Source organism: Alternaria dauci, chromosome 1 (genome assembly GCF_042100115.1).
Source record: "Alternaria dauci strain A2016 chromosome 1, whole genome shotgun sequence".
Classification (NCBI taxonomy): Eukaryota; Fungi; Ascomycota; class Dothideomycetes; order Pleosporales; family Pleosporaceae; genus Alternaria; species Alternaria dauci.
This window is the reverse complement of record NC_091272.1, coordinates 4,679,173-4,705,849: the sequence shown is the minus strand read 5'-3', so window position 1 is coordinate 4,705,849 and position 26,677 is coordinate 4,679,173. Positions and strand designations below refer to the sequence as shown.

Here is a 26,677-nt window from a genome sequence, read left to right as displayed (position 1 = left end):
CTGAGACACAATCTTGTAGACGCCTCTTATCCTCATGTCGTAAGCATTTGAGCCCAGGTCCATCGGCGGAAGTCTTGTCGCCTCTTAAAAATATCTACGCAGCGACTCCAGGAAGCATACACATGCTATAACAGCAGGAATGATACCTATCGAGAACAGCAAGCAGGTCGCAGTTCTAATGACTTCCTCCATTTCTATCCTGATGGTCGTAGTCGCTGTGGGCCTGCGCATCGTCGCGAAAAAGATGGGAAACAGAATTGATTACAGTGACTATTGTATTCTCGCTGCTGCGGTAGGTCAAACGATGTATAGCAAAAACATGTTTATACTGATATGTACATCAGCTATGGAATACCGCAATGCACACGTGCTGCATCTTATTGGTCACACATGGCGGTTTTGGATTTCACACAATAGAGGTGTTTCGACGTTTTGGGCCTGAGACGGCAACGTTCTTCTTCAAAGTGAGATCAACAAGTGACTATTCTTGATTTCATGATCTAACATTCTTTCGATTCTAGGGCATGATGTCGTTTTCGATATTGTGGAATGCTACAGTATGTTTCAGCAAACTGTCGATTCTTGCCATGTATGCCGTACTGATTCCGCTGTCATCGATGTGGCGGTGGGCTCGCATTCTCGGCTTTTTGATTGTGATCTGGAACATTGCCAACATACTCGCCGTTCTCTTGATATGCCGGCCGCTCGCAAGAAATTGGGATTTCACGATATCGGGAACTTGCGGCAGTCAACCATCTTTTTACTTCTCCATGGGGATCGTCAATCCCATCACAGATGCTGTGATGGTCGCATTGCCCATGCCATATCTATACAAACTGCGAATATCTTGGCGCAGGAAGCTAGCCGTGATGGCTTTACTCAGCATTGGAGTTGGGTCAGTACGCGTTGCCGACGATCTCGTCTTCCTTCATTGATCTTACCATGCTGATACCTTAGACAGAACCTGGGCCATCACCATATACCGACAGACGTTGTTACCCAACCTAGACTCCACGGATATGACGTACGAGGGTGTGCTCACCACACTACTTGCCGGGCTCGAGCCTGCTGTCGCAATCGTTCTGGCGTGTATACCGCTCATTCGTCCCTTGTTCGGTAGAACCAGAAACGCCGCCCATTCAGGCTATTCTTATGGAAGTAGCACGCACACCAGTATCTTCACGAAGAAAGGAAGCAAGGCACATACCCTCGACCCGACTGCCACGTTCTCAGAACTGATGGACGACAACGATGCTTCTTCGCAAATTCAGCTACAACCTATCACGAATTCGCGGTTAGTTCGTGTCCCATCTGTATATGATCACCAGAACAAGGCATCGGCTAGTTTAAACCAAGCTATCGCAGTCGAGAAGGAGTGGGAAGCGAGACGAGACTGACCTGGAGGCTCATGTATGCGATAATGTTGTTTTTCTTGAAGTTGCTGGGTTGGCTGTTGCGAGTAAAAGACAGGCCAGAAGATAAATAGAAGCGTAATACGATACGATTGTACCATGCTTACATTGCAATCAGGATTGCCGATCTTAGTGGCTTGTAAGGTTGTGTAACTTCATGTGGGGCTGGATATCTAGGCAGCTCGCTATGCACCAGAATCGTTTTCAATGTTCTCGTCTTTATTCCTACAATACTTACCTACACCTCAAGCATCCTAACGGTGGAACCTACGAAGATAGAAGTGACATAAAGGTTGCGGTTATACAGTAATCAAGACTGTGTGATCTGCATCCAACGACTCTTCTATGAACGAGAACACTAGGTGCTTCATGGTAATGGGTACTGATAGAGCAAGGAGAGCAAAAACGGAAGCGAAGGCGATTGTGGAAGAGTTAACGAAGCTTTCTAAAGTTCGATAGACAACTATAGGAGCTGAACGGCGCACAAATAATGTTCCGAGGAATGCATGATAGAGCAGTAACCTTTGAATGGGACCTATTCGTTTCAGTTGCTGTCGTGTATCTGATCGAATTTCCGAGGCGCATCGCATTGCTGATGAGCGGGGATGGCTACCCAGATATCATTTAAACAGAACTCGTTACCAATAAGGAATGGAGACCGCGCTCCACAGATCTTCCTATGGATAGTTGTTGCATGGGGCTTTCAATTCTCACTCCCATACAGCCTCTATGTTGTTGGCACATGTGTGCTCCGAACGCGTTCGTTACGCGCACGAATACGGACGGTTTGGGAGGCGTTCCAAGGTTGGTTAAAAGCGGGCGCAGCTGTTGCGCATCCGTGCGCAGCAACTCGTGCTCGGCGGAACTCGCAGATTCAACGGTAATTTGCTTGTACGAGAGCAGGTATGGAGTATTGCCGCCTTGTCGATCGCAAAAGCAGGAATCTGGGGCGTCGAGTCAACGGAGTCCAGATGCCTCGCTTATCTAATGAGGAGAACATGAGCCCTCATTTGTGGGGTCGGCACCGAACGGGGTTGGTAACTAGAGCCGATCGCGTATGGCCCGTATCGCAATGCAACTAACGCTAAATGCCGACGGCTAAGCATTCTACCACGGCGTAGACGACAGGACACGTTCCCCGATGTCAGCTCATCTGTCTGTAGGATATTTGATGCTGACTGAAACGGTAGATACATTCAGATCTCGAAGGAAGCTTTGCCGAAAACAGCGCTTGTTTGGATAGCTTTGATTTATTCTGAACGACCACAAGAGTATTTTGCAGCGCAAGCAAAAAAGAAAAAACATACAACAGCGGGGATTCGCCAGTGGTCACCCACCTGACTACTAGTCCGCCGGTATCTTGCTTAACTAGGGCTGAGCGAACGGGAAGCCGTGATCTCAAGATCCTGTGGTCGTATGTGTTTGGTTGCCCATGCGGATGTACCTAAGTAGCAAATGCAGCTGCACCATCCCAAAATCTGCTGTCGCTTCCTTACACGACTATCATATCTCATCGGCTGCGACAAGGTCCAATACACCAGATGGATCTCAACCGGGGCCAGAAGAGATATATCAATATTGGAGGGTTGATGAGGGAAGAGAGCGAGAGTAGATACATAGGTACGATAACAGCACGAGCACCAGTGTTAGCGAAGAGTCCCATGATTGCCCAAAGCTTCAAATCTCACACCGGCCTTTTGGCATGGAGAAGTTCTCAGCTTCATGCTTCATCGCCTTCGATCCGACGCATGATACGACTGTTGTGGTGTTTGTTCGCCTCCGATATAAAATATTTGCTGCAGCTGCCATACAAATATTGAATGATGGATGGTACAATCAAGTACATTGCCTTCAAAATACCCTACTGTCTCTTTCAAATTTCGAATATGACCACACCGTATGGTTCTCACACGTGGTTCTTTTAGCGTCTAGTTGGTGTCTTCCAAGGTTCCCCTGACTCGAGAGCTTCTATTCCAGTTCACCAGACGTAGTAATAGATCCCTAGCAGTAACGCGACACTACAGAGTAAGATGTTTCTTGGCTCGCGGTACCGTGCGCTCTTTGAAAATGGCCCATAAGGTAAGGTCAGCTTATACCAAGGCCGCGACGGAGTACAACATACCAACAACGGACAATGAGCGCCGAATACGCAGATTCGTTCCAACGTCAATTTGAATTGGCACGATTGCCATAGCCACAGAATACGTTAGCACCTGCAAAACCACCAAGACATTGTAATACGAGTCGCACCGAGATCCGGACCTTCTGCGTAATAGCAGTATGGAGTCGTTGGTTTGGCCGTATCATTGTCGACTCCTTCAGGGAATAGCCATGCCTTTCGAATCAGTGCAGTGACCGACTTGGGTCTGACAGAGAAGTATAAATGCGTTGAATCCTTTCTTACCATGATAGCCATCCACCGCACTCAGTTTTCAAGCCATCGACTCAATTACTCGCTCATCCAGCCTCAAGATCAGAACTGTACGGGTTTTCAATCTCATCTGAAAATCTCCTGTTAATCTTTGTGCATAGCAACTCTACAACTCTTTCGACGCCACCATGCAGCTCATCACCGTCTTCTCTGTCGCCCTCCTCGCCCTCGGCGTTACCGCCCAAAACGGCGAGCGAATCTGCGTTGGAGGCGCCATCTCTTGCGAGTACCAAAAGGGTCGCTGCGCCGTCATCTGCAACGGCTCCCATGAGAGCGGCGCTGGTAGCCCCGCCTTCGTCGATCCCCTCTGCTCCTGCCCCAATGGTCAGGCTGACAACTTGTACACTGGTGCTGCCTGCATCGATGTCATCCGAGCTCTTGGTCGTCAAAATTGCTAAGCGATATGTACAAGCCTGCTTCCTTTCGGCATCTGGTAATTACGGTTGGACATGAGAGACGACGTGTCTTGTGGAGGAGGGTTGGAGATGTGCGACGGGACGTATCGAGCTTCCTTAGGATGTAGAAATTAAGAATTCTTGTTTTTACCATATGCTCGATTTGGCTGACTTGTATCGGCCGAACGCTCGCGGTAAGCAGGACTCCCCATATCGCATGAGTTCAGCTTGTTTCAACTAATCCTTCTGAATTAAATAGTAGCGAGACATGCGCACAAGAGACTTACCATAATACATCCTGCATGCTACGTGTGGCTTATAGCAATAGAGTCTGTGTGTTTGGCAAAGCGAATGGTAAGAATCGTCCATGCGCAGGGGAAGCGCGATATACAATACTGTACATACATCTACATACCAACTTGGCGCGCAATCATGCTGTGCGATCGCTATGCACCTCCTCGTCCTCGTCCTTCTTGGTAGTCTCGTATCGCTTACCACGGAAAGCGTACACACCCCAGTTGCTGCAGGTAACGTCATGTGGGTCTAGGTCATTCAAGTCCCACCTTAGACTCCTGAACAGATTCTCGCCCGGCTCAAGCAAGATATCCATCTCGTTTCCGAACCGCTTGTTCAAAAAGTCGACATCCTGCTGCATATCCCACGGGCTGTATCCAGTCGCGATGATGGGAACCTTGGTCTCGAGGAGGAGGGGTAGCGTCTCCTCCCATTCGTGCGCGGAGGCAGGGTTACCGAAACCAGGGTGGAAGACGACGAAGCAGTCAAAGTAGGGGTCGTAAGGGTAGAAATAGCCCGTCTTGTGAATGTTGTGGTAGTACTCGACGAAGGTGCTAATCTTCATGGAGTTGCTGATGCGGTCCTCAATGACAGCACCAAAGGGATTGAGGGGTGTGCGTTCGGGCAGCGGGAGTTCCTTCTCACGGTTTGCCATACTCTCAGGTCCGATGAAGTTGAGGGAGAACTGTACGCGGTGGAAGAGGTAGGAAAGTTGCATCCATGTCTCGCGGGGTAGAGAGGATTCTGCGCGTGCGCCGAGGATGAAGAGGCGGACGGAAGGCGGGGCGAGGCGGGCGTTTTTCCAGGTGTCTCCGCCACCTGTTCGCGGTGGGTGGAGAGTGTGACGGAGGGCTACCAATATCAGTATCATCCCAGATGACCAAAGAAAGCCTACGTACCGCTGAAGCTCTTCAAGCCCTCGGGGGTCATGCGCCCGTTCTTCCGGATGTTGTAGGGACTCAACTCATTCAGCACACTCGCAATCGTTATGGGGTATGTCAACAGCTTTGTCGCCTGGCGCATCTCCCGGTCCTCATTGAGCGCATCAAAGTCTCGGGTGTACATGTATGTGTCCCAACTCGTCATGTTGACCAGAATCTCCTCCATCTGCGGCTCGGCAAATTGGAACTCCTTGAAGAAACGCCCACTTCTGAGGTCGTGATCGTCTTCGTTGATCTGCTTCAAAACGTCGCATACCTCGAGATGCGCCTCGTAGTCGTCGGCCCAGTGCTCTTCACAGCAGTATACCGGGATACCACAGTCTGGACACTCGAAGTCGACATGGGCGGGCGGAGCGCCTGTCTCGGACGACTTGCGTGCTTCGAGGTCCATGGGATTGTTGGCCGGACGTGTCGGCTGATGCGAAGGGTGTGGACAATAGGCATGCTGGCGCATAAAGGCAGCTCGTTTCCGTATCTCGGGGATAGGCGAGTTGGAAAAGGAATTGAACAGGTTGTCTTCGGTCAGGACCAGCTTCCGTCGATGGCCCTCTGGATCAATGTACTCAAAGGGCTCGAATGGCTTCTGAAAAGCCCGGTTCGGCGTCGTCGAGAGGCTACGCTTGGGGAGAGCGAGCTTTGGCGGTGCTGGACTTTTGGTCGAGTGACTTCGTTGCGACGACGCCTTGGGCGCGAGCTGGCGAAGGCCTTGCGATGGCCGCAGTTGAGACCGTGGCGTCTTCACTAGCGACAGACATTGTCTGCACGTATATGGCGTCCTCATCGTGAAGTGGTGACTCGCAATTGGTGATTGCGGCAGCTGCGATATCGTGACATGATCCTCTGCGAATGCTAGCGCGGCCTCGGTCAAAACAATCGCCGATTGGTCAGATCCCTTCCGAAGACATCATCACCCCTCCCCACCCTGGAAGCATCAACTGCAACACCAACGATGTCAGCCATCGCCTCATGAGAATACGCGACGTGTCCAACGCAGAGCCAGCGCAAAGGCAACTCCCTGGAGACTGATTCCGAATGCCTGGAGCACAAAACGCTCGGATGGGGCTGATGTCCACACGTCCCAGACGACCGCTTCGCTGCTGCAACATCCAAAAGAGGTCACTTTTCGAAATTGTATTCTAGCAAGCGACAAAAACCCTACACTAGAGACAGCGGAATGCCCCTGTATCCAATCTCCTGGCTGACGGATCTCAAACAAACAGAGGCAAGCCAAGATAGACGTGCCGAATGCATGCCGCGTTTATACTCTAGTCGATATGTTCGTGCTTACGTCCGTGACCCTTCATATAACAGTCCGTCCCGCCACAGCAAAATCGCTCCACGATGCTTCTCAGACAGCAGTGGTTGCACCGGAACAATTGTTTCAAGAGGCCGTTCGTGGAGAATCTCTACAGCGATCGCCATATGGTAATATACTTCCCCGCAAGCTAATCCCAGAGTAGCCTCGTAGTCGCATCCTTCATAAACTTACATGTAAAACCACAACTCCACGCGCTCCAACATTGGTCCCGGTACACTTCAAAAGAAAAGGCGTCGTGGTCATAATGTCGCCAATGCTTCGTCTTTTACCTTTTCTTTGCACACTTACCCCATTTTCGACAGCGTTATCATTATGGTCCACCACGCCTGCGCAGAGCAGCGACATCATCCGCACTACGTACCCTCTCGGAAATGGCCGTTTGGGGGCAATGCCCATTGGCCTACCAGGTACTGAGACGCTCACTCTAAACCTAGATACTCTGTGGTCAGGCGGCCCATTTTCAGCATCCGTAAGCCTGACCATATCCGCTACAAACTCAACTCATGTACTGATGTCACTCACAGAACTATAGCGGTGGAAACCCAGACTCTTCTGTTGCCGAGGCTCTACCGGGTATTCGAAACTGGATCTTTACCAATGGAACTGGTAACGTAACGGAGTTGCTGGGTCTAGATGCCGCACATGGCTCCTATCAAGTTCTCGGCAACTTGAGTGTCATCATCCCTTCGTTGGCAGGTGCCGAGGTTGTCAATTATACGCGCACGCTGGACCTGAGCAATGGCATACATACTACCACATTCAGCTTGAACAGCAGCCATATCGAGACTGAAGCCTTCTGTTCGTTCCCAGACCAGGTTTGTGTCTACACTGTTCGGTCTTCGAATGAGTTGCCAGTTATTCAAGTAAAATTAGACAACGAGCTCGTCGCTTCTGAGCAGCGGAACGCTACCTGCATTAGCGGCAACGGTACAGATTCAGGATACCTGAGACTGAGGGGCGTGACAGAGCTTGGTTCACCTGAAGGCATGCAATATGAAGCGATTGCACGCTTGGCATCCGGCAGCAGTGTCAACACGAGGTGTGACAGCAGCATGAATCTGCTGACCATCGCATCTGGCAACGCTACAACTAGCATCACGATAGTCCTGGGCGCTGAAACAAATTACGACGCCAAGAAAGGAACACCAGAATTCAACTACTCGTTCCGCGGTGAAGACCCGGGCCCAGCCGTCGAGGCAACTACTTCCACCGCCTCTGCGAAAAAACTTCCTGAATTACTAAGCCGCCATATCGAGGACTTCACGTCCCTCACAGGTCGCTTTACACTGTCCCTTCCCGACCCCTTGAAGTCTTCTCAAACACCAACATCCGAAGTCATCGCACGCTACAACGCAAATAACACAGCCGGTGACCCATACATTGAGAACCTGCTTTTCGACTACGCGCAGTACCTATTCATCTCGAGTTCACGACCAGGCTCTCTTCCACCGAACCTCCAGGGACGATGGAGCGAAGGCCTCTGGGCTGCATGGTCAGCAGACTATCATGCGAACATTAATCTACAAATGAACCATTGGACAGCCGACCAAACTGGATTGACAGACCTCCAATCACCATTGTGGGATTACATGACCGACAATTGGGTTCCGCGCGGCAGTGAGACAGCTGAGTTACTTTATGGCGCACCAGGATGGGTGGTGCACAACGAGATGAACATTTTCGGTCATACCGGGATGAAGAGTGGTGCTGAGTGGGCAAACTACCCGGCTTCTGCCGCGTGGACGATGCAGCATGTGTTCGATCATTGGGATTACTCGCGCGACGAGACGTGGTTGCGGGACCAGGGATACCCGCTTATGAAGGGTGTTGCAGAGTTTTGGCTCAGCCAGCTTCAGGAAGACGACTTCAATGACGACGGATCGCTGGTTGTCAACCCCTGCAACAGTCCTGAACATGGCCCGACGACATTTGGATGTGCGCATTATCAGCAACTTGTACATCAGGTGTTCGAAGCGGTACTCTCCACGGCGACTATAGCGGGTGAATCAGACACTTCTTTCTTAGGTAATGTCACCGATTCACTCCAGCGGCTCGATAAAGGCTTCCACATTGGATCCTGGGGCCAGATCAAAGAATGGAAGCTTCCTGAAGAGCCATATGGTTTTGAGTTCATCAACGATACCCATCGCCATCTCTCTGAGCTCGTCGGCTGGTACCCCGGTTACTCGCTCTCTTCCTTCCTTGATGGCTACACGAATAGCACCGTGCAAGACGCCGTTCGGCAGAAACTATACAGCCGCGGCAATGGTAATGGCCTGGATGCAAATGCCGGCTGGGCAAAGGTCTGGCGCTCAGCTTGTTGGGCCAGACTCAATGACACAGATCAAGCCTACTATGAGCTCCGCTATGCTATCGAGCAGAACTTTGCTGGAAATGGATTCAGTATGTATTCTGGTATCCAAACGCCATTCCAGATCGACGCAAACTTTGGGTTTGGAGGCGCCGTGCTGAGCATGCTTGTCACGGACATGCCAATGGCAGCGGGTGGTGGAGACGGTGGCAAGACTGTTGTGCTGGGCCCTGCAATTCCAACGAGCTGGAACGGTGGAAGTGTGAAAGGGTTGAGACTGAGAGGCGGCGGGGTCGTCGACTTTGGCTGGGATGCGAATGGGGTGGTTGGAGACGTGAAGACATTCGGTAAACTTGAAGGTTTGACGCTTGTGAACAAGGAAGGTACTGTGCTTGGGTAGCAGGAGAAAAGGCAACACGGAACGACATTCGACTCTTATGGGTGGCTAGTTTTGCGATCAGTCCAGCCACATAGTTCTAGCCCTTTGTTCCTAGCACCATAATCACGCGGATATATGCCATGCTTCCGGTGCTTCCCAATTCTTCTTACCGACGACAGAATCTGCGGAGCAGCTTGAACCCTGCGATGTGTCCGCCGCCGATTTAGATTCTACTTTTGCGACACGCATGGGCTTTAATGACTGCGGCACAACCTCTGGGTCGTCCTTGTTATCGAACCAAGACGGTGGGTAAAGCAATTGCAAATTCCTAGTACCCCTGTGCTCCTTTCCTTTCTCTATCTGTGCTCCCTCGATATTCATTTTCGCATTGTAACGAACGTTGGCTGAACTTTCAGTCTCGTTTCTCCTGAATAGGGGGCGCATAAGTGGTATACAGGCTACAAGATCATGACCGCGGTCTCGAGCTTGCTCAGGAGCATGGCGAAGATTATGTTCGATGTGTTTGGGATGTCGCCAAAGTCCAACTTCCAGAGAAGCTTCTGGCGATAGATCGTGATAGCTATCGTCCTGCAATCAAAGTCAGCTCATTGCAGTCGCCGAATGTCTATCGCGTGTGCCTACCCAACTCCCAGTCCTAACATGACGATTGCAACCACTTTGCGAGACCATGGCAATCGCAAACGGATTATGTACGGCATCGGCAGCATGATGATCATCACATCGATGATGAGGTTCAACATGCCCTGGGAGAAATAGAACGGTCTTTGGCTGGGGCAGTTTCCGGGATCCTCCCACGCTTGCGCGAGTGGTTTGTAGATGGACAACGCCGTTATCAGATCGACTGCTATCCAAACAACGATCGTTGCCCCGAAGTAACGGCATATGACGAGCATGGATGTGTTGGGTATGATGAAAGTGTACATGAACAGGACGGATAGCTTCGAGAGACAGACGGTGATGTTCCATACGATGTTCATGACCAACACGCCTTTGAATAGGATGTAGAGCACGTCGATGCCAAAACGAGCGACTATGGTGTTTATGTCAAAACCTAAGCCGCCGTAGTATGTAAGATATATGCAATTGGCGCATAGCGCTGTTTGTGAGATCTAGGCCGAGTTAGTGAATTTGCTTTCATTACAGACACTAGTTTCTAGGCATATACGATTAATGCCTCAAGCGAAAAAGAGCGCTGCGTGGTGAAAGGATGCTAAAGTACCAAGGCTGTGACGATGCAATAGTCGCTATAGTCGAATTTTCTGCGAATGTGTTTCGCAGCAAGACGCATTATGGCTGCAATCCACGCTATTGCAATGGCGGCGCCAGACAAAGCCAGGACCCAGATCTGCAGGTAGTTTTCGATAGGGATCACCATTGTTGGAGGTGCTTCCTGGAAACATGTAGGGAATCGATAGAGAAGACAGCGCAAGTCCAGAGATGGCGCGTTCGCGATAGTAATGCGTCACACGGATTCGGGCGTGTTGTATATTAACATTGGTCGTCTGGCTAGCCATACTTCTCTGTCCAGCCGAGGGGAAAACACATAAAAGGATCTCATCATTTACATCCTACACCATGAAACTCATAAGGGATCTCTGGATATTGCAGAGTACGTGGAAGTGCAGTTCGTAGCGACGGCCTGAGTGAGGGTTGAATAACTCCCGAAGAGTAGCTGAATAACAGGGATGTAGCCAATCACAGGAACGATTTACTCGGAGATCCGGGTACTGAATCTCAAAGCATCCGTTATTTGTCCAGAGGCGCATGGGCAGCATCGTTATGTCTAGGGATGTGATATGACCGAGACGTAGTCACTGTATTCAGTGGCGGTGCTGTAGATTGCGATAACTGACTGGAGAGCACCTTCAAAGATTGTTTCCCGAACTACCGTGGTCGGACAGATGTTGGGCTGACGCGCTTGGTGATCGACCTCAATGCAATCATGAGATGATGTAGCAATAGAGAGAACAGCGGGCTGTGTGTCTATCTGCAATGTGCCTGGTTGCACAGGAATCATGCTTGTTTCGGGTTGGCGAAAGTGACGGGCCGCGATGAAGTGTGACGAGAACAGGCGTTGGGGGCCTGGCAAGCCCTGCCCCACTCATGATCATTCTTACGTAAGCACTTCTTATTGGTGGGGAGACACCCAATGTTCTACTGGTCCAGCATCGCCACATACAACACTTATGCATAAATGCTATTATCTATTCGGCACTACGTTTTCCATCTGCGATCTGGATACATCGGCCGACAAAGATTACGAGGATTCAACAGTTCTTTTGTTCGGACGTTAATCCAGCATTACGATGTGATGATCGTGTATACAGTCGCATACGTCACAACACTTATGACATACTTAAGGTTTCAGCCATCCGGTTAACAACAACAAGACGTTCGGGCATAGCTCGTTTGAGTCGGGTGCAATCCTTGGGAGCCAATTTTACAGGGGGCTGGAAGCGAGCCTTGACCGTCGTTGTCGCCCTAAGCAGCATAAGGTGCCTTTGCTACGAACTTATCCCCCATTGCGGCTCCGCATCGAACTATGGCCAAACTCATTGACCTTTCGACTGAGGTTCTGTTTCTTGTCGTTGCATACTTCACATCAGGCGATACATCCGATGTTCAAGCCCTACTGCACTTGTGCCGAACGTCCCGCATGCTGGTAGCCGTCGCGCAACCGGCGCTTTACACTTGTGTGCGACTAGCAGAGCCAGCGCCTGACCTTCTGAGAAATCTTAAGCTGTTTCTCAAAACTTCTCTCGAATATCCTGAGCTAGCGAAGAAGACGAGGGAGCTAATTTTGTTCAACGACCGAGGAATAGGCTACAAGTGGCCTAGCCTTAGACGCGATGACACATTCATGAGGTTGTCAGCGTTGATAGGAGGGTACGATGGCGAGATTGAACCAGACCTCTGCTACAAGCCTCTTGCATCATACGTCCTTGCTCGAGTGCCAAACGTCCAGCATGTTCGCCTTGAAGCGCAGATTGAACATCCACGCGCGCTACTGCAACAAATGCATGAGAAGAGGGAAGCTGATACTTCATTCCTGGCCAATTTGAAAACGTTCCACTTGTAAGTATTCCTTGAGAATGTAAACCTCGCTTTGTGGTTCAACACCTGCATTCACGCCCAACGTGAAAATATCCTGACTTGATGATTTGCAGGCACAAGCAATATGAAAGCGGACCAATCAATCTACGAGACTATCTTCCCTTAATGTACTACCCTTCTTTCGAAAGATTCTCAACTGAGAGCGATGTATCAGACGTAGCAGGCGAGTGTCCTGCTACTAACACAGTGACACACGCAACAGCTGAACTGTTTTGGAGCTTAGGACCGCTCTCTATCATAAAGAAACTCTTATGCGCCTGTCCTCGATTAACCGTCTTCAAACTCGTCATACCGGACGGAAAGCGTCATAGTAACACGATGTGGGACGTAGCCCATCAACCACTGGTCTGTCCACAAGATCTGGTAAAAGCGCTACTGGAGAAACATAGCCGGATTCTAGAGACGCTGCACTTGGACTTCCGTTATTACTACAACCTAAGCGATCCAATGTTCCAGGAAGACCTGTTGCAGACCGGCGTGGGCACAGATGCCTTCATCTACCCCTCGTTGCGCGGCTTTGAGCGTTTGTCGCACATGACGATCGAATTCGAGAAGCTCGAGGATTTCTGTAATCTACCAACATCTCTCAAATTTTTAGAGCTGGAAAACTGCCAATTTGCAGCTCTCGATGCAACGTATCTCCAGAATTTGGCACGACTGAAAGAAACTTGGTGTCCTTCCATCGAACATGTGGAGATAAGTGGCCGCAAATTGACTGATGAAGTTGCCGTCAGGATTCGGGAACATGCGATTCTCTTGAACTTGCCGGTCGATGCTTCCATGGATGAACGGCGCTTTATAATCCAAAATGCTGGATACCAGATACAGATCCAGAGCACAGATGTCTCCGGCCAGTTTCCGGCGTAATCGCAGATGCTTCGGTAGGAGTCGACATAGAGAGGAACGACAATTGCTGGGAACATGCTTCGATCCCGTTGAGAGCCTATTCTTACATATCAGGGCCGAATTTGACCAATGAGAAGGATTAAATGACGAGTGGGCACTGCGAAACAGGAACATCCACGAGATTGTTAAAGAAGAAAGCCACACGAGTGTCACTATTCGCGAGAAGAGCTCAAGAACATGAACAACAGTCTCAACTGATCAGGACAATGGATGAAGCGCTCATGACGGCATCGGAAAAAGTGGACTTCGCAACTTCCTCAATAGTGGTTAGTGGCGGGCATCAGTGAGGTCATGGCTAATGATGTGGAGCAATAGGTAGTACTTCGGAATCGGAGTACTTACATGAGTGTTGACACATACTCAACGTGAGATACAGATAAAGCCAACAACTATGGGGAATGCTTGTGGAACAGTATGGGCAGTGACGGTGCGTGCTGCGGCGAATGCGCGATTGCAGGTGGAGACTTTTGCCTGAAGTTTGGAAATCTGTAGAATCAGGTGTAAAGGACTCGCAGTGGAGATAGGATATAAGAAGGGTGAGGCAGATAAGAGTTGTTGCTATGTGGGGATTACCCTCTCTTTCTGCAATAGTACGGAAGCTTTGTTGGGCGTTGGGTCAACGGACAGGAAATCTGGCTTTCTCGCTACCAAACACGAGATTTTCTTCACTAAGCTATTGCCCAAATTGGCTGCCTCGCTATTCCTGTGTTGTTGGGTCGGGCCCGCAGTGGAATCTTTAACCTTTGCCGGTACACCAGATCCCTAGCCCTGACTGACACGTTCATGACGGTGGAGACAGGATACCTAATTTAGACTACCCTCGGAGACTACCATAGTTGTACGCACTGTGCCACGTGAGTGTAGATATATTCCCAAATGTGTCTGCAGTAAGTGGGCTGCCGTGCACAACGGCCCATAACGTACCGCCACAGCTCATAGACCCTCATTCTCGTCCTCAAGAAGCTGGAAGGATGAAAAGTACGTGAGACTAATCTCAACAGGTTTCGCAATGTATTTGACCGGATATACCTCACCCCGAAGTCTTTATCATCAGCCAGCACTCCCTCGCCGATGTGCTACTCTTCATCTGAGATCAGCAACTTATCCCCAAAATAAACGACACGGGTGTTTCAGGCATCAATTCCAAAATGTACAACTCAACTGTCCTTGTGGGAGTCACCATGGCCACTGCTGCCCTGGCCGCCCCCATCGCTGCTACCCCTACCTCCGGTATGTGTCTCTGTACAAACTGCATTTGAGATAGACACTGACCCTGGATACTGAACTTCAGACGTCTTTTCTAATGGTGGTACCAACGCTGCTCCTAGCAACGCAAAGGTAACTTATCACCTCGCAGCCTTGCTACCCTATTTGCCCCAATCGAAATTAACTGAAAGTCTTTCCAGGGAGAGACACTACCTGTGATGCCAAGATCGCCGTCGCTGCCTCTTCTCAAGGAGTAAGTCTCCATCTTCGTGTCCCTCTTCGCTTCCATTGACTAACATAATTACCCTAAGGACTGGAGTTTCTGAGTTCGAGCAAGAAGTATTCTCCAGGCTAGGAGAGGCTCTGAGGAAGAAGCTCCACGCCGAAGAACTCAATCCTTACCACAGCCAAGGCAATACCGAAGAAGAGAATCTGAAGCCAGAGCGTCGGGATACGGCTGATGAGGGAGAGTGCAACAGGTCAGCTGAGAAGAGGGATGGTGCGAGAAAGCATGGCGTCGTTTGCATCATCCTATAGATCGTGGGTGATCATGCTGCGGAATCAACTCATGAGCCTCCATGCTAAGTTGCTAAGGATCTGGCCACGTTGAAGAGACGGAATTTGGCAATAGAATCATGAGATACCTCTGAGTTCACGACGCCCAGAAGTGCGATCAATACAACGTTGAAACTTTCAGTCATGAATGAGTATGTCTCGTCGTAAACACTACATCTTACAATGATGCCCCACCAGCTATTACTACCCTAAAGCCCCTGCTTGAATGTAATCTCACAACGATGCGCTTTCGGTGCGATCAAGAAGAAGTTCTGTCATCAGAGTCAGTGGAAATCCCACATATACCGCCCTCACGCCAGACTTACCTCAAACTCCATGCTCTCGGGCGTTGTCCTTTCTCCCAACCGTATACCCCGGCAGTCGCGGAAGAAGAATGCAACAGCGTATCTCAATTCCATACGCGCCAGATGGATACCTATACACGATCGCGCACCAGCGCCGAAAGGATGAAACGCGAGTTTAGCGGCGGGCGATTGGGCCTCTGCAACCACGCCCTCTTTGTCGGCGATCCAGCGTTGGGGGTTGAAACTATGAGTATCAGCTGGTGATCCAATATGAGACACTAGAGGGACCTACGACAAAGGATCACTCCAGATCTTAGGGTCGCGATGAAAAGTGTACGCCTGGGTGTCAACCGTCACACCCTGCGGGATATAGTGTCCAGCGAATTTGGTACCACCCTGAGGTACAACTCTTGGCAAACTGCTCGGCGCAGCACCATACAGCCTGAGCGTCTCCTCGATGACAGCATTCAGCAATGGCAGCTTGATCAAGTCGTTCTCGGTGAATCCCTCTTCCAGCGCCGCAGTCTCAGCCTCGAGCGCCGCCTGCAACTCTGGTCGCTGCAGCACCGCCCACGTGAGGTACGTCAGAGTGACACCCGTAGTATCGGTACCGGCGATGATGACATTCATGGCTTCGATTCTGACGTCCATATCGTCGATGTGTCCTTCACCTTCTTTCTCGCAGTCCTCAATGACCTTGGCGAAGATGTTGTTCTCGCCGGTGCGCGATCGTGCCGTTTCCACAGCTTTGCCTGCACCAGCAAGGATGAACTCGTTGGCGTTGAACATCTCCTGTACAGCAGGAATGGGAACAAAGCGCAAGACGCGGAGCAAAGGCATCTCGACCATGATACCCGCTCCCATCGTTAACTTCTTAAGTACACGCATGAATTGGTTTTGCTATGAGCCGTTAGCTATCGCGTCAAGTGTATGCCGCTGTGGTTTCTTACATGTCCCGACTCCAACATGCCAAATGAGTCTCCGAAGGCAAGGTGAGCACTAACGTCTGATGCGAGAAGCATCCACCAGTTGTAGACGTCGGCGGTGCTTTGCATGGCATCGGCCTTGATCTTGGTCACAGCCATGAGTGCCTTGTCTCTTACTACCGACTCCCAATGTTCAACGAGATAAGTTCTGCTGAAGGATCTCGACAATAGCTTCCTTCGTGGCCCATGTTCACGCGGGTCAAGCATGGTAAAGACACCGGCCTTGGGAAAGTTGGCAAGACGGAGATACCACTCGCTCTTCATGTACTTGGTACCGATCTTGTGAATTTCTTTGAAGGCATCGAGGTCGGCAACGGCGACTTCTGTGGGGGAGAGTCGCACAATTGGGCCATATTTCTCGTGAAGGGAGTCAATGTAGAAGATGCGTTGTCCTGTTACTACAGCACGTTTCAGACGGTAATGCGTAAACCGGGTGTACCAAGGGCCAGGTAGATGCTTCGTTGGGCATGTAAGGCCAACGTAGAGGAACTGTTATTGTCAGTCGTTATCCTGGAGGACTGACGACTACCCGGCGATTACCTTTGCCAGTAAAAGACCAATGGCCAACAGGAACGCATAGGCGAACGAAGCCATACTGCGATGCGGATGTTGTGATCGAATGCTAAAAAGCTGGGTGATGCTGGGATGAGCAACCAATGCTTCGAAGTGTTTTCGGTGGATAACAGGGATGGTGCGTGTGAGTATGAATATCGCGGTCTTGTTCCTGCTACGAACTTATAGAACTCATATCGATTTTCATACGCATGAATACGTTCTCTTATCAATGTTCCTTTCTTCTTTCGCTAGTCCAAACATTGCCAGCACGCATCGTGTACCATAATTGCTTTTGCCCTCACCGGCCGACGGTCAACTGGGGACCCGGTCACAATAGTTCGCCCTATCTGTATGCCTCCAACTACTGTTGCAGGGCTCTATATGGCTTGGACTAACTGCACCCAAGCAACTGTCAGAGCGGTGCAGGCCAATGAGAAGCATCGGGCACCCGCCCACACCAACACACCCAGATGAACCCTTACCAAACAAAGTATAAACGAGATTGCCCGCGCCGAAGCCTAAATTAAGCTCGTCTGGAGTAAGGCGGATTAGACGTGTAAGATTTTAGGTGCTCATTGGAGGTAGTACGCTTCCCATCAAAGTGCTTGTGTACGTTGTCGCGACGATTAACTCCCCAGACAAGGTTTGACGAACGACACAATCAACATAGGCGCGTTCCGAGGAAGCCGAAACCAACGAATTGTGTGATCCTGGTGGTTCGTGAAGTCTACCACGACATCGAGTCGGTTACCCAGCCCCGCTTGGCGGGGGTAAGAAGATTTGCCGTGTGGCCACTACATGTGGGTTAGCGAAAACGCTAGATGTGCATCACTGCAACGATCGCCGTGAGGTTACCGTATCCCCAAGGTTCTACCCAATCTCCGACCCGAACCCATACCCGGCCCTAATCTCCACCTTGGTCTACGCAGTACAGACTGTGTATCTCCTGGCCCGCTAGATGGCGCGCGGGTTCGCCTTGTATTTTGGAACAAGCAAGGCATGTCGAATGCATGTGGCTAGCACGTGGCGGGGACGAAGGTTGCCGGCTGGTTGCTAACCTTGGAATGGAGTTTGCGACGACGACGACGGCCGGTGTGCGAAGACGCGAAGCCTGATCATATACAAGAACGCTGACTGCTATAAGCACAGGTTAGAGATCCACATAACTGGCTAGTGTTATTAGAGTTGAGACTCACGCATAAGGTAGCCCACACATGACTGACCTTACCACTTCGTCGCTCCCGTATCTTAACTGCCTCTGCACCTTGCTTCAGGGTTCCATCGGGACCCATTAACGTCATACACGACCAGGTTCGGAAGTTGCTTGTGAGACATCACACTGTTGCTTTCGCTGTGTCACCGTACGCGCAGTCTGTACCATCGTTTTTTGACGCAGGATAGTGGGTAGCATGTGCAAAGAGCTACTTCGGCTCCGAAATATGTACCTGAAGTCGCTTGCGGATGTAACGTTCGCAGACACCTCTGTTGCTGCGCATGAGGGGTAATGCGAGGTTGAAGTGTTAGAGCACATGTGCTACTGCTGGAGAAGGCGATGACGTCATACTAGCCCTGTGACTGTCATGGTCAAGGATGTCATTCTTATCGTTTACCTAGGCGCCTGCCTGGAATGGAAAAAGCGTTGTCTTGGGTAATGAATCTTGTTATGTCCTCCAGTGCATATGCGACCTTGTGCAACGGAACTGCATATGGTTCCGTTCCATGCTTTGTGACACAACGAGGCTAAGAATATCAATCGCGTGGCACGCGAGAGCCGGACCCAGACATCTCTTATCGCACGATGGAGTTACGGTAAGTCGTATCACGCGCACCAGGCATGTTGTGAAGCAATGGCAACCCTTCATTAGTAACCACGCCAGAATCCAGATTTACCGTCGGCCCCGCAGCAGGTCGTTCAATCACGTGATGCGTGAAAGTAGATGACTGAATTGGACTATGAGATACCAAGTTCGACAAGGATAAACCTACCCGAGCTCTTTCACATCTCCCGATCTTCTGGTATGCAGCCCTATGACTCATCCTTATTCTCATCCCACGCCGCCGCAAATCCAGCAAATCCTGGCGTCTGCACCTCCACCTGCTCCCGCGTGGCCTGCCAAATCTCAACTTTGCACCTCTTAAAACCGCTCTCCATCTGGGCATTACCTTCACCATCCACGTCTACGTCATTCCCATACTTCCGCTTCATAGCCTCGACAATTCGGGTAGGAGGGGAGGGAGAGTTGGTCTCCCCGAATGCGGATGAAGGTGGAGTGTAGACGTCGTTCGGCAAAGTCCTGAGACGCTTGCTTCCAGGAACAAAGGCAAACAGCGAGACGGTCTCATGCGAAGAGGAAGTTGACGAACACGAGCGCTTTGTTCCACGGCTCTCGGGTGTCGTGGGTTCGCGGTGGGTCTCTAGCTTTGTTTTCTGCCTCTTATTGGTGGCTGACAACGCATCTCGCATTTCGTCTCCGCCCATAGAGAGGCTATCTCCTGACTGATTGTCCTCAGCAGCGGAGCCATCCTGCGCAGAATTGGATGCATTGACAGAGAGGTTCATCGCTTCTTCATAGCTCTTACGCTTCTCGTGTGTGTTGAGAGAGTTCTCTCGAGCGATTCTCTCGCGTTGCTTGCGCTCAGTTCGCTCCTGCATATCTCTCACAACCCACTCGATTGTCTCCATACCTTCCGGATCCGGGTTCTCTGCACTCTCACATTGACGTCCATGACCTACTAAGAGAAGCCCGGCTACGGCCTCGGTAACACCGGTCTTAATCTCGGGCACAGCACGGACAACTTGCTCGACACAACAAGACAGGAAGAGTATGGTATCTCCCTTTTCTTTCAAATTCCTCAACCGTGTCGACTCAACTGCTGAAAGCGTTGGTCCGGTGAGAAGATTGCGAATGAGGTCTTGACATGTAGGGCAATTGAAGGGCTCTTCGGTATGACTTTGTCTTTGGCAGTTGCTACCACATGGCTCGGAACTAGACACCCAGTGACCGCAGAGAAGGAGGTGCTTGGTGTTGTGACTGCAGGGGAGCATGCCGGGATACTCTGGTATGAAATGACGCGAGCCACGAAAGGTGCCAAGGTAACCGATGGGTAGATCATTTTCCGGTGTATCTTCTTCGATTTCGATCTCATCGACCCAGTTCTTCTTGGGTTGTGGTGTGTTTGATCTTCGTTGGCGGTCTTGTGGACGCACTGTAATTAGTTGAGGACGGGTATTGTGGTCGACTGGTGCAGATGAATTGTCTGATGCCGGTTCATCCGAAACCTCTACAGCTGCTCTGCCTTGGTCATCGTGTTGCAGAGATTCGTTTGGTGAATCATGGGCGTCACTCTCACCAGGGATTGTAGTCGAAGGTGTCGGAAGTGACTGGAAACTCGCATCGGGCATTTCGATATCAACAACTTCGGTGAAGTGGTGGCTGGTTTCCTGAGCAGCGCTGGTCGTAATATTTGCGCCGAATAGGGGAACTTGCGGTGGCTGAATATTGTTGATGTGAGATGCGTCAGTCCCCTTGACGCGCGAGAAGAAATATCCAGACAATGCTGAGTTAGGAGCGATGGGACGCGACGGCGTCTGTGGCACCTTATTCGCGTATTGCGTTGGAGGGGCGGCAAAGTTGAACGCAGCGCGGTATGCTGGGCCCGAATTGCTATCTGATGTTTGCGGCGAACTACTGACCTGGGAAGGCACAGTCTTGGTCTTTACGTCGTTGGGCTCGTCGGGGGTGCTCGCGCTGGCGCCACCAAAATAGTGTACGAGTTTGCGAAAGGTGCTAAACATATTTGCTATTTAGTTTCGATTGTCTGAATTTGTGGAGGTAAGGCGCGATGGTTGGTTGGCCTGTCCGACGAGGTAGTGTTGAGTGAGACAGGTTTACGGACGGAAATCGTATATATATATATATATATATATATATATTGGAGCAGAGGGCGGAGGCTTCAGCGCCATCACAATGCCAAGCGAAGTGAAAGGCAATGTTGGTATCAGGCGCGGAGGTTGATGTCACTGACAAACGCTGGGTTTGGTTTGTACTTTCACTGTTTATGTTGCCGAGGGGCACGGTTGTCTCTAGATCGTGATGCAGAATATGAATGAGCATTGACCAGGGGCCTGGGAATATAAATTGTGTAGTTGTTTGCAGTAGCTCCAACCTCGCCATCCTAATGTGAGTCTGTTGCCGCATCGACAGCCTTGGAATGCTGAGCTGTAGCGTTGTTAGGCTCATGGCTCATCATGGCTTCTAGGACTTCGAGGCCCATGTCTGCTCGAGGGCCAGTGAAGTTCTTGCGTCCGTCCACGAACCATTGGAAGGTACTGATGAACAAGATTATACCAAAAGCGACGACGCAATAGTCTACAGGAATCAGCATGATCAATGCAGTATCGAGAGAGAACTTACTCATGCTCGAAGCTGAGACGGGCAGTGCAGGCGGAAACAAGAAGAGAACAGTGGTGACAATAGTGTATGCGATGCTGATGAGGTTCGCGATCCAGCCCAGAGGCCCGGGCAGAACGAAGGCTCTGGGTCCGAGCATCTTCCTCCTACGGCAGACGTTGATTGCAACGGGGATCGCATAGCTCACACCCAAGGCAACAACTGATGCCGAGATGAGAGCGTTAAAAGCGCTGCTCGACCCGATCAAGATCAATCCAAAAAGGATAGTCAAAGTCGCAGCCAGAATTAAGGCATTGAGCGGCTGACCGAGTCGTGGGTGCACTTTGGCGAAGAACCTGGAAAATGGAAGGCCACCGTCTCGAGCGAATGCGTATGTCATGCGACTGGACGTGGTCATGATGGCAGTTTCCGCGAAGAGGATGCAGACCAATGGGAACATTAGTAGACATGCTGCTCCAGCTCGGCTGCTCGTAGCATTATACAGGATCTGTAGCAAGGGACCCGGCGCTGCGGAGATGATGGACTCTGCATCGCCACCGGAAACGAACAGTAAGACCATGAGGAAGATGAAGCCAGTGACTGTTCCGATACAGACGCAGTAGATCATGATCTTTGGCCCCTCGACCGCCGCATTCGGTATTTCCTCAATCATATGGGCGACTGCGTCATAACCAGTAAGTCCAAAGCCGCCTTGGAGCAAGCCTAGAAGCCAAGCGACACCGTCCGGCCAGCCCGTTTCGTTGATGAACTCGGTAAACACGAATTCTGCAGACGCGTATTCCGGGGATGAGCAGGCCAGGACGGTGATGCAGACAATCGCAAACCCGCCAATTGACCATATAAAAGCGCCACGATTGACATAGGGCAGGAGGTTGTTCATGAAAGCATTGATGATAAAGGCGATAATCGTCCAAGCGACATAGATCAGCCAGACCTGCCACGGGTGCAGTGTAAATTCGGGATGGTATAGTGCGATAAGACCAGAGATGAGCTGAGACGCTAGCAAGCCCCCAGAAGTAGTCAATGCAAGCCACCCAGATACGTTGATCCCTACATGTGGGTGTAGGAAGTCAGTCTGTGTCTCGTATGTAATTCGTACAGGGACACTTACATCCAGTGATGAAAGAGGCTAGGGGAACCCATCTTCGCGGGGTAATGACAGCGACCCAATGATATCTGCAACACTGAGTTTATAATTCAAGAGGTGCGCGGAGATGCCTACTGTCCACCGGCAGTGGGATATGCTGATAGAAACTCGGCCAGCGACGCGGCCAGACACAAGTTGCATACGCCGGCTGTAACGAGTCCCCAGATCACGCTGGTTGAGCCACCAGAGGGCAAAGCCAATCCGATTGACGATGAAAGCGCCGTCCACGAGTTCAAGATGGCGAAAGCAAGCCCAAGCATGGACAGCAGACTGAAGTTGCGCTTCAACTCGCCCTTGTGGCCGAGAGCCTGCAACTGGGCCTCGTCATCCAGTGTGTGTCGCTCCGCGGCCTTCATGGTGGCGTATCCAGGTGGCGTATCCAGGTGACGATTGAATCAACGGGACCGGAACTCAATGTCTACGAAACGAGGAACGGGGAACGGGCTCTATATAAACATTGAACGTGATGGTGTGGCCCAGGAGGCTGCACGGATGTTGTGTCGTTAGCCATCTGCCATTGACGTCGGCTGACACGGAATGGGCATGTCCATCCTGGTAGTTGAAGCTTGTCAAAGCTTACTTGTGGTTCATCCACAGATAAGACGCCCTGGTGATGGTGTCCACTTGGACGACCGAAAACATGGGGTAAAAGCCAATCACAGGCCATGCTCGCGTCTATCTCTAGCTGACCAAACGGCGTTACATCGCGTAAGTGCATGCAAGACCGACATGCGCAATCGGCTACGGACGTGACCGGATCTAGCCCATGACTGAGCGTCAAGGGCGTTTTTCGCCATGGCTGTATCGATAGGTGACGCGATTAGATGACAATGGCGACGTGAGTGAAAAGGAGGCAATGCGGCGGTTGACTCTCGCGGAAGCTCATGTGCTTCGGCTTGGCGTCCTCGGATTATGCCGACAACACCATGATGGACGCCTACGTCACCGTGGCTACGCGCCATCCCAACACCGACACGTACTCCAGAGGTGTACCCGGAATTTTGCTCCTCCAACCTCTCAATTCGCGATTCGTGAATACCAATAGCGTCGCTTCTCTAGATGAGTAAGCCTTGGAACAGGATGCGTGGCCCTCGTTCTCAAGACTATGCTCCTCTCCCGCTGAGCGAGAAGGAGCCTCTTGCGTACAAACCTCGACGCGACCAACGACCGCGAGGATTGGGAATTTGGGCTCTGCGAGCGCTGGGCGCATGCGTCGTTTTATACGGAGCCTCAACGTATGCAGTCTGAGCTCTTCTGATGGTTCGAAGCTGACGTTCTCCAGCCTCTTCAGTGTCTCGACCAACAAATCCTGCGACAGTGTCAACGAAGGCTATCGCTGTAGCCCCAAGAAGAGCCACTTCTGGGGCCAGTATTCGCTCTGGTACTCAGTGCCCTCAGACATCAATGTAGCGCCTCCGAAGGGCTGCGAGGTCACCTTCGCGAGCGTCCTGTCCCGCCACGGCGGCCGCGATCCCACGTTGGGGAAGACCATCGCCTACCACATTCTGATCGCAGAGATCCAAAACACGAGCACATCGTATCCAAAGGAGCTGGCATTCTTAAAGGACTACGACTATACGCTGGGTGCGGATGAGCTGACAGACGCTGGAAGGCAGGAGATGGTCAACTCAGGAGCTCACTTCTACCGCCGTTACCAGAAGCTCATCGATGACAACGTACCATTCGTACGCGCGGGTGGACAACACCGTGTAGTTGAGTCGGCTGAGAGATGGCTCATGGGCGTCGCTCAGTCGCTGAAGGAAGAGCCGCGAAAGATCGACGTGGTGATCCCAGAAGGGCCGTCCTGGAACAATACCCTCTCCCACGATATTTGTCCCGCATTCGAGGGCGGTCCGCACCACGGTCTCGGAGATAGGGCACAGCACGTCTGGGCTGACAAGTTCGTGCCGCCGATCCAAGAGCGCATCAACTCCGCTCTTGGAACCAATCTCAGCGCCACGTCCATTGTGTACTTGATGGACATGTGTCCATTCGATACGTTGGCGCATCCGTCGGCGAAGATGTCCGACTTTTGCAAAATATTTACCGAGAAGGAGTGGCGTGAATACGACTACTTCCAAACACTGGGCAAGTTCTACGGCTACAGCGTTGGCAACCCGCTTGGTCCGACTCAGGGCGTTGGATACGTCAACGAACTGCTGGCGCGGCTAACGAACAAGCCTGTTGACGACAACACCAACACGAATCGCACCCTCGACTCCGATCCCAAGACCTTCCCTCTCGGCCGCAAGGTATACGCCGATTTCAGCCACGATAACGACATCAGTGGTGTTTTGGCAGCGCTTGGCCTCTACAACAAAACGAAGCCGTTATCGAATACTACCATCGAGGACACAAAGAAGACACATGGTTATTCGGCAGCATGGAGCGTGCCATTTGCAGCGCGTCTCTATGTGGAGAAGCTGCAGTGCAAGCACGAGAAGGAAGAGTCAGTTCGTGTTATTGTCAACGACCGCGTCCATCCGTTGGACTTTTGTGGAGGCGACAAGCATGGCAGGTGTACGCTGAGTAAGTTTGTGGAAAGCCAAAGCTTTGCAAGGGGCGGTGGCCTTTGGGATCAGTGCTACGAGTAGATGTCGTTGCTGGGCACGTGTTTCTTATTGGCATTGAGCATTCGACATTTAGCATTGCATCAGGAGCACATCTGCAGCATCATAACGTACTCGTCCATTGACTTGGGCGTACTTTTAGACAAGACACTAGACGAAGTCATACCTATCGGATTATCTGTTAAAGAAACTTGTTCCATCTATCTGGAACACCTGTGCTATGGGAGTCATGCTTTCTTCACAGTGTCTCACTTATCGCACACGTACAAGCTGTCGGTGACGAGCCAAATAATCCAACAAACATCTGGCCGGCAAATAGTTGCGATATGACAACGTGAAGAACAGCAAGTAATTCTGCCCCTGGTCGATCTCTTCACAAGAAGCCCCACATCCATCAAGTGCCACAGCTTCTTTGACCGAATGGGTCTCAAGATAAGAATCCCAAAGCACATCTGGAACGATTACCAGCCCCAAATTCAATCTCACGAACCAAGTAGGCCACCGCCAAAGCTAAGACTGATACTTGGCCTTCCGCCAGCTCCTACAGCTATCAAAGCCCGTGAAGTGAAGCAAAGAAAGCGCAACATCTTACACAAAAAACCCACATCCTGCAAAGTAAAGCGGTTCCAATTTCACTACGGCGGACAGGAACGACGGCGGAAGGGGAAGTGGCAGAATGAGATTACATACAAGCAACCTTGCCTGGAAGAGACATGTTCGAACTGCGCAAAGTGGCATCCGCATCTGGTCCCCAAGTTGGCACCATCGCCTATTTTCAAGGCGTTTCACGACAGTTTGTTGACCAAGAGCCCTTCACACCCTCAAAGGCACGATATTCCGTTCAGAGCAAAACGTGATATCAACCTACACAACTCACGACACAAGGAACACGGTTTTGACACGCTGATGTGTATAATGTTCCGCACAGAGGAGGGTAAGCGTAAGTTTCGGGAGCTCATCAAAAAGAGAGAGGCGGGAAAGGAGGAACAATGACGACGGAAAGAGGATTGGGGCAATGGTGGTCTGAAGTGGTGGTAGGGCGTGAAGAGGGGTAGTGGTCGTACGCAGTAGCTTGCAGTCGTGTCAAGGCACATGTGCACGGGTCGCCCCTGGTAAGCTTGGCACGCGCTTTCTATCTACAAAACACGTGGGTCTTGAAGAACATGGAAAATGCCCGAGACTCTTGTGTGCGGCGAGGATGCCATTACATACATGTGCTGTTTTCACCACTGTCGGAATGATCGGAACTGTTCCGTGGAAATGTGCAGAGACATGATATTTCGCATAGCCGCGGAGCATCAGAGGGGAAAATGTAAAAATCACTATCAGGACGACCCAGGCATAGAATCTAGAATCTAGACTGGTTTGGGGACACTTGCCTACCCCACCCTTGCTGAGAGCTTCTTACTAAGGTCGCCG

The 26,677-nt window shown here is 51.0% G+C and overlaps 7 protein-coding genes across 7 annotated transcripts; 2 read left to right on the top strand and 5 right to left on the bottom strand.

Moving 5' to 3' along the window:
- Nucleotides 1-2,679: 2,679 nt before the first annotated feature.
- ACET3X_001459 (uncharacterized protein) lies at nucleotides 2,680-6,295 on the bottom strand. Its single transcript, XM_069446752.1, has 4 exons — nucleotides 5,432-6,295; nucleotides 4,526-5,384; nucleotides 3,535-4,475; nucleotides 2,680-3,471 (listed from the first exon to the last, which is right to left on the bottom strand). Exons 1-2 carry the CDS (start codon nucleotides 6,252-6,254, stop codon nucleotides 4,669-4,671), a joined length of 1,539 nt encoding a protein of 512 aa, XP_069311701.1. The 5' UTR covers nucleotides 6,255-6,295; the 3' UTR covers nucleotides 2,680-3,471; nucleotides 3,535-4,475; nucleotides 4,526-4,668.
- Nucleotides 6,296-7,103: 808 nt separating this feature from the next.
- ACET3X_001458 (uncharacterized protein) lies at nucleotides 7,104-9,502 on the top strand (the record flags this gene model as incomplete). Its single annotated transcript, XM_069446751.1, has 2 exons — nucleotides 7,104-7,198; nucleotides 7,324-9,502. The coding sequence occupies 2 exons, from the start codon at nucleotides 7,104-7,106 to the stop codon at nucleotides 9,500-9,502; spliced, it is 2,274 nt and encodes a 757-aa protein (XP_069311700.1).
- Nucleotides 9,503-15,492: 5,990 nt separating this feature from the next.
- Nucleotides 15,493-17,168, bottom strand: ACET3X_001457 (uncharacterized protein; the record flags this gene model as incomplete). The annotated part of the gene is made up of 5 exons (XM_069446750.1): nucleotides 15,493-15,555; nucleotides 15,610-15,832; nucleotides 15,881-16,488; nucleotides 16,539-17,063; nucleotides 17,115-17,168. The coding sequence occupies 5 exons, from the start codon at nucleotides 17,166-17,168 to the stop codon at nucleotides 15,493-15,495; spliced, it is 1,473 nt and encodes a 490-aa protein (XP_069311699.1).
- Nucleotides 17,169-17,856: 688 nt separating this feature from the next.
- On the bottom strand, nucleotides 17,857-18,421 carry ACET3X_001456 (uncharacterized protein; the record flags this gene model as incomplete). The annotated part of the gene is made up of 4 exons (XM_069446749.1): nucleotides 17,857-17,923; nucleotides 17,985-18,033; nucleotides 18,188-18,266; nucleotides 18,326-18,421. 4 exons carry the CDS (start codon nucleotides 18,419-18,421, stop codon nucleotides 17,857-17,859), a joined length of 291 nt encoding a protein of 96 aa, XP_069311698.1.
- A 734-nt stretch (nucleotides 18,422-19,155) lies between these two features.
- ACET3X_001455 (uncharacterized protein) lies at nucleotides 19,156-20,925 on the bottom strand (the record flags this gene model as incomplete). The annotated part of the gene is made up of 1 exon (XM_069446748.1): nucleotides 19,156-20,925. The coding sequence occupies one exon, from the start codon at nucleotides 20,923-20,925 to the stop codon at nucleotides 19,156-19,158; it is 1,770 nt and encodes a 589-aa protein (XP_069311697.1).
- A 308-nt stretch (nucleotides 20,926-21,233) lies between these two features.
- ACET3X_001454 (uncharacterized protein) lies at nucleotides 21,234-23,178 on the bottom strand. The gene is made up of 4 exons (XM_069446747.1): nucleotides 22,764-23,178; nucleotides 22,653-22,717; nucleotides 21,545-22,591; nucleotides 21,234-21,499 (listed from the first exon to the last, which is right to left on the bottom strand). Exons 1-4 carry the CDS (start codon nucleotides 23,042-23,044, stop codon nucleotides 21,306-21,308), a joined length of 1,587 nt encoding a protein of 528 aa, XP_069311696.1. The 5' UTR covers nucleotides 23,045-23,178; the 3' UTR covers nucleotides 21,234-21,305.
- Nucleotides 23,179-23,768: 590 nt separating this feature from the next.
- ACET3X_001453 (uncharacterized protein) lies at nucleotides 23,769-25,282 on the top strand (the record flags this gene model as incomplete). The annotated part of the gene is made up of 2 exons (XM_069446746.1): nucleotides 23,769-23,923; nucleotides 23,971-25,282. 2 exons carry the CDS (start codon nucleotides 23,769-23,771, stop codon nucleotides 25,280-25,282), a joined length of 1,467 nt encoding a protein of 488 aa, XP_069311695.1.
- Between the last annotated feature and the right edge of the window lie 1,395 nt (nucleotides 25,283-26,677).

Bases quoted from the DNA above. Each gene is read 5' to 3' on its own strand.
- ACET3X_001459 (XM_069446752.1), bottom strand. From the start codon at position 6,254: ATGAGGACGCCATATACGTGCAGACAATGTCTGTCGCTAGTGAAGACG. The intron at 5,385-5,431 runs GTACGTAGGCTT...TGATATTGGTAG, and splicing joins GGGCTTGAAGAGCTTCAGCG to CCCTCCGTCACACTCTCCAC.
- ACET3X_001454 (XM_069446747.1), bottom strand. From the start codon at position 23,044: ATGAAGGCCGCGGAGCGACACACACTGGATGACGAGGCCCAGTTGCAG. The intron at 22,592-22,652 runs GTAAGTGTCCCT...ACCCACATGTAG, and splicing joins AGCCTCTTTCATCACTGGAT to GGATCAACGTATCTGGGTGG. The intron at 21,500-21,544 runs GTAAGTTCTCTC...TGATTCCTGTAG, and splicing joins CGTCTCAGCTTCGAGCATGA to ACTATTGCGTCGTCGCTTTT.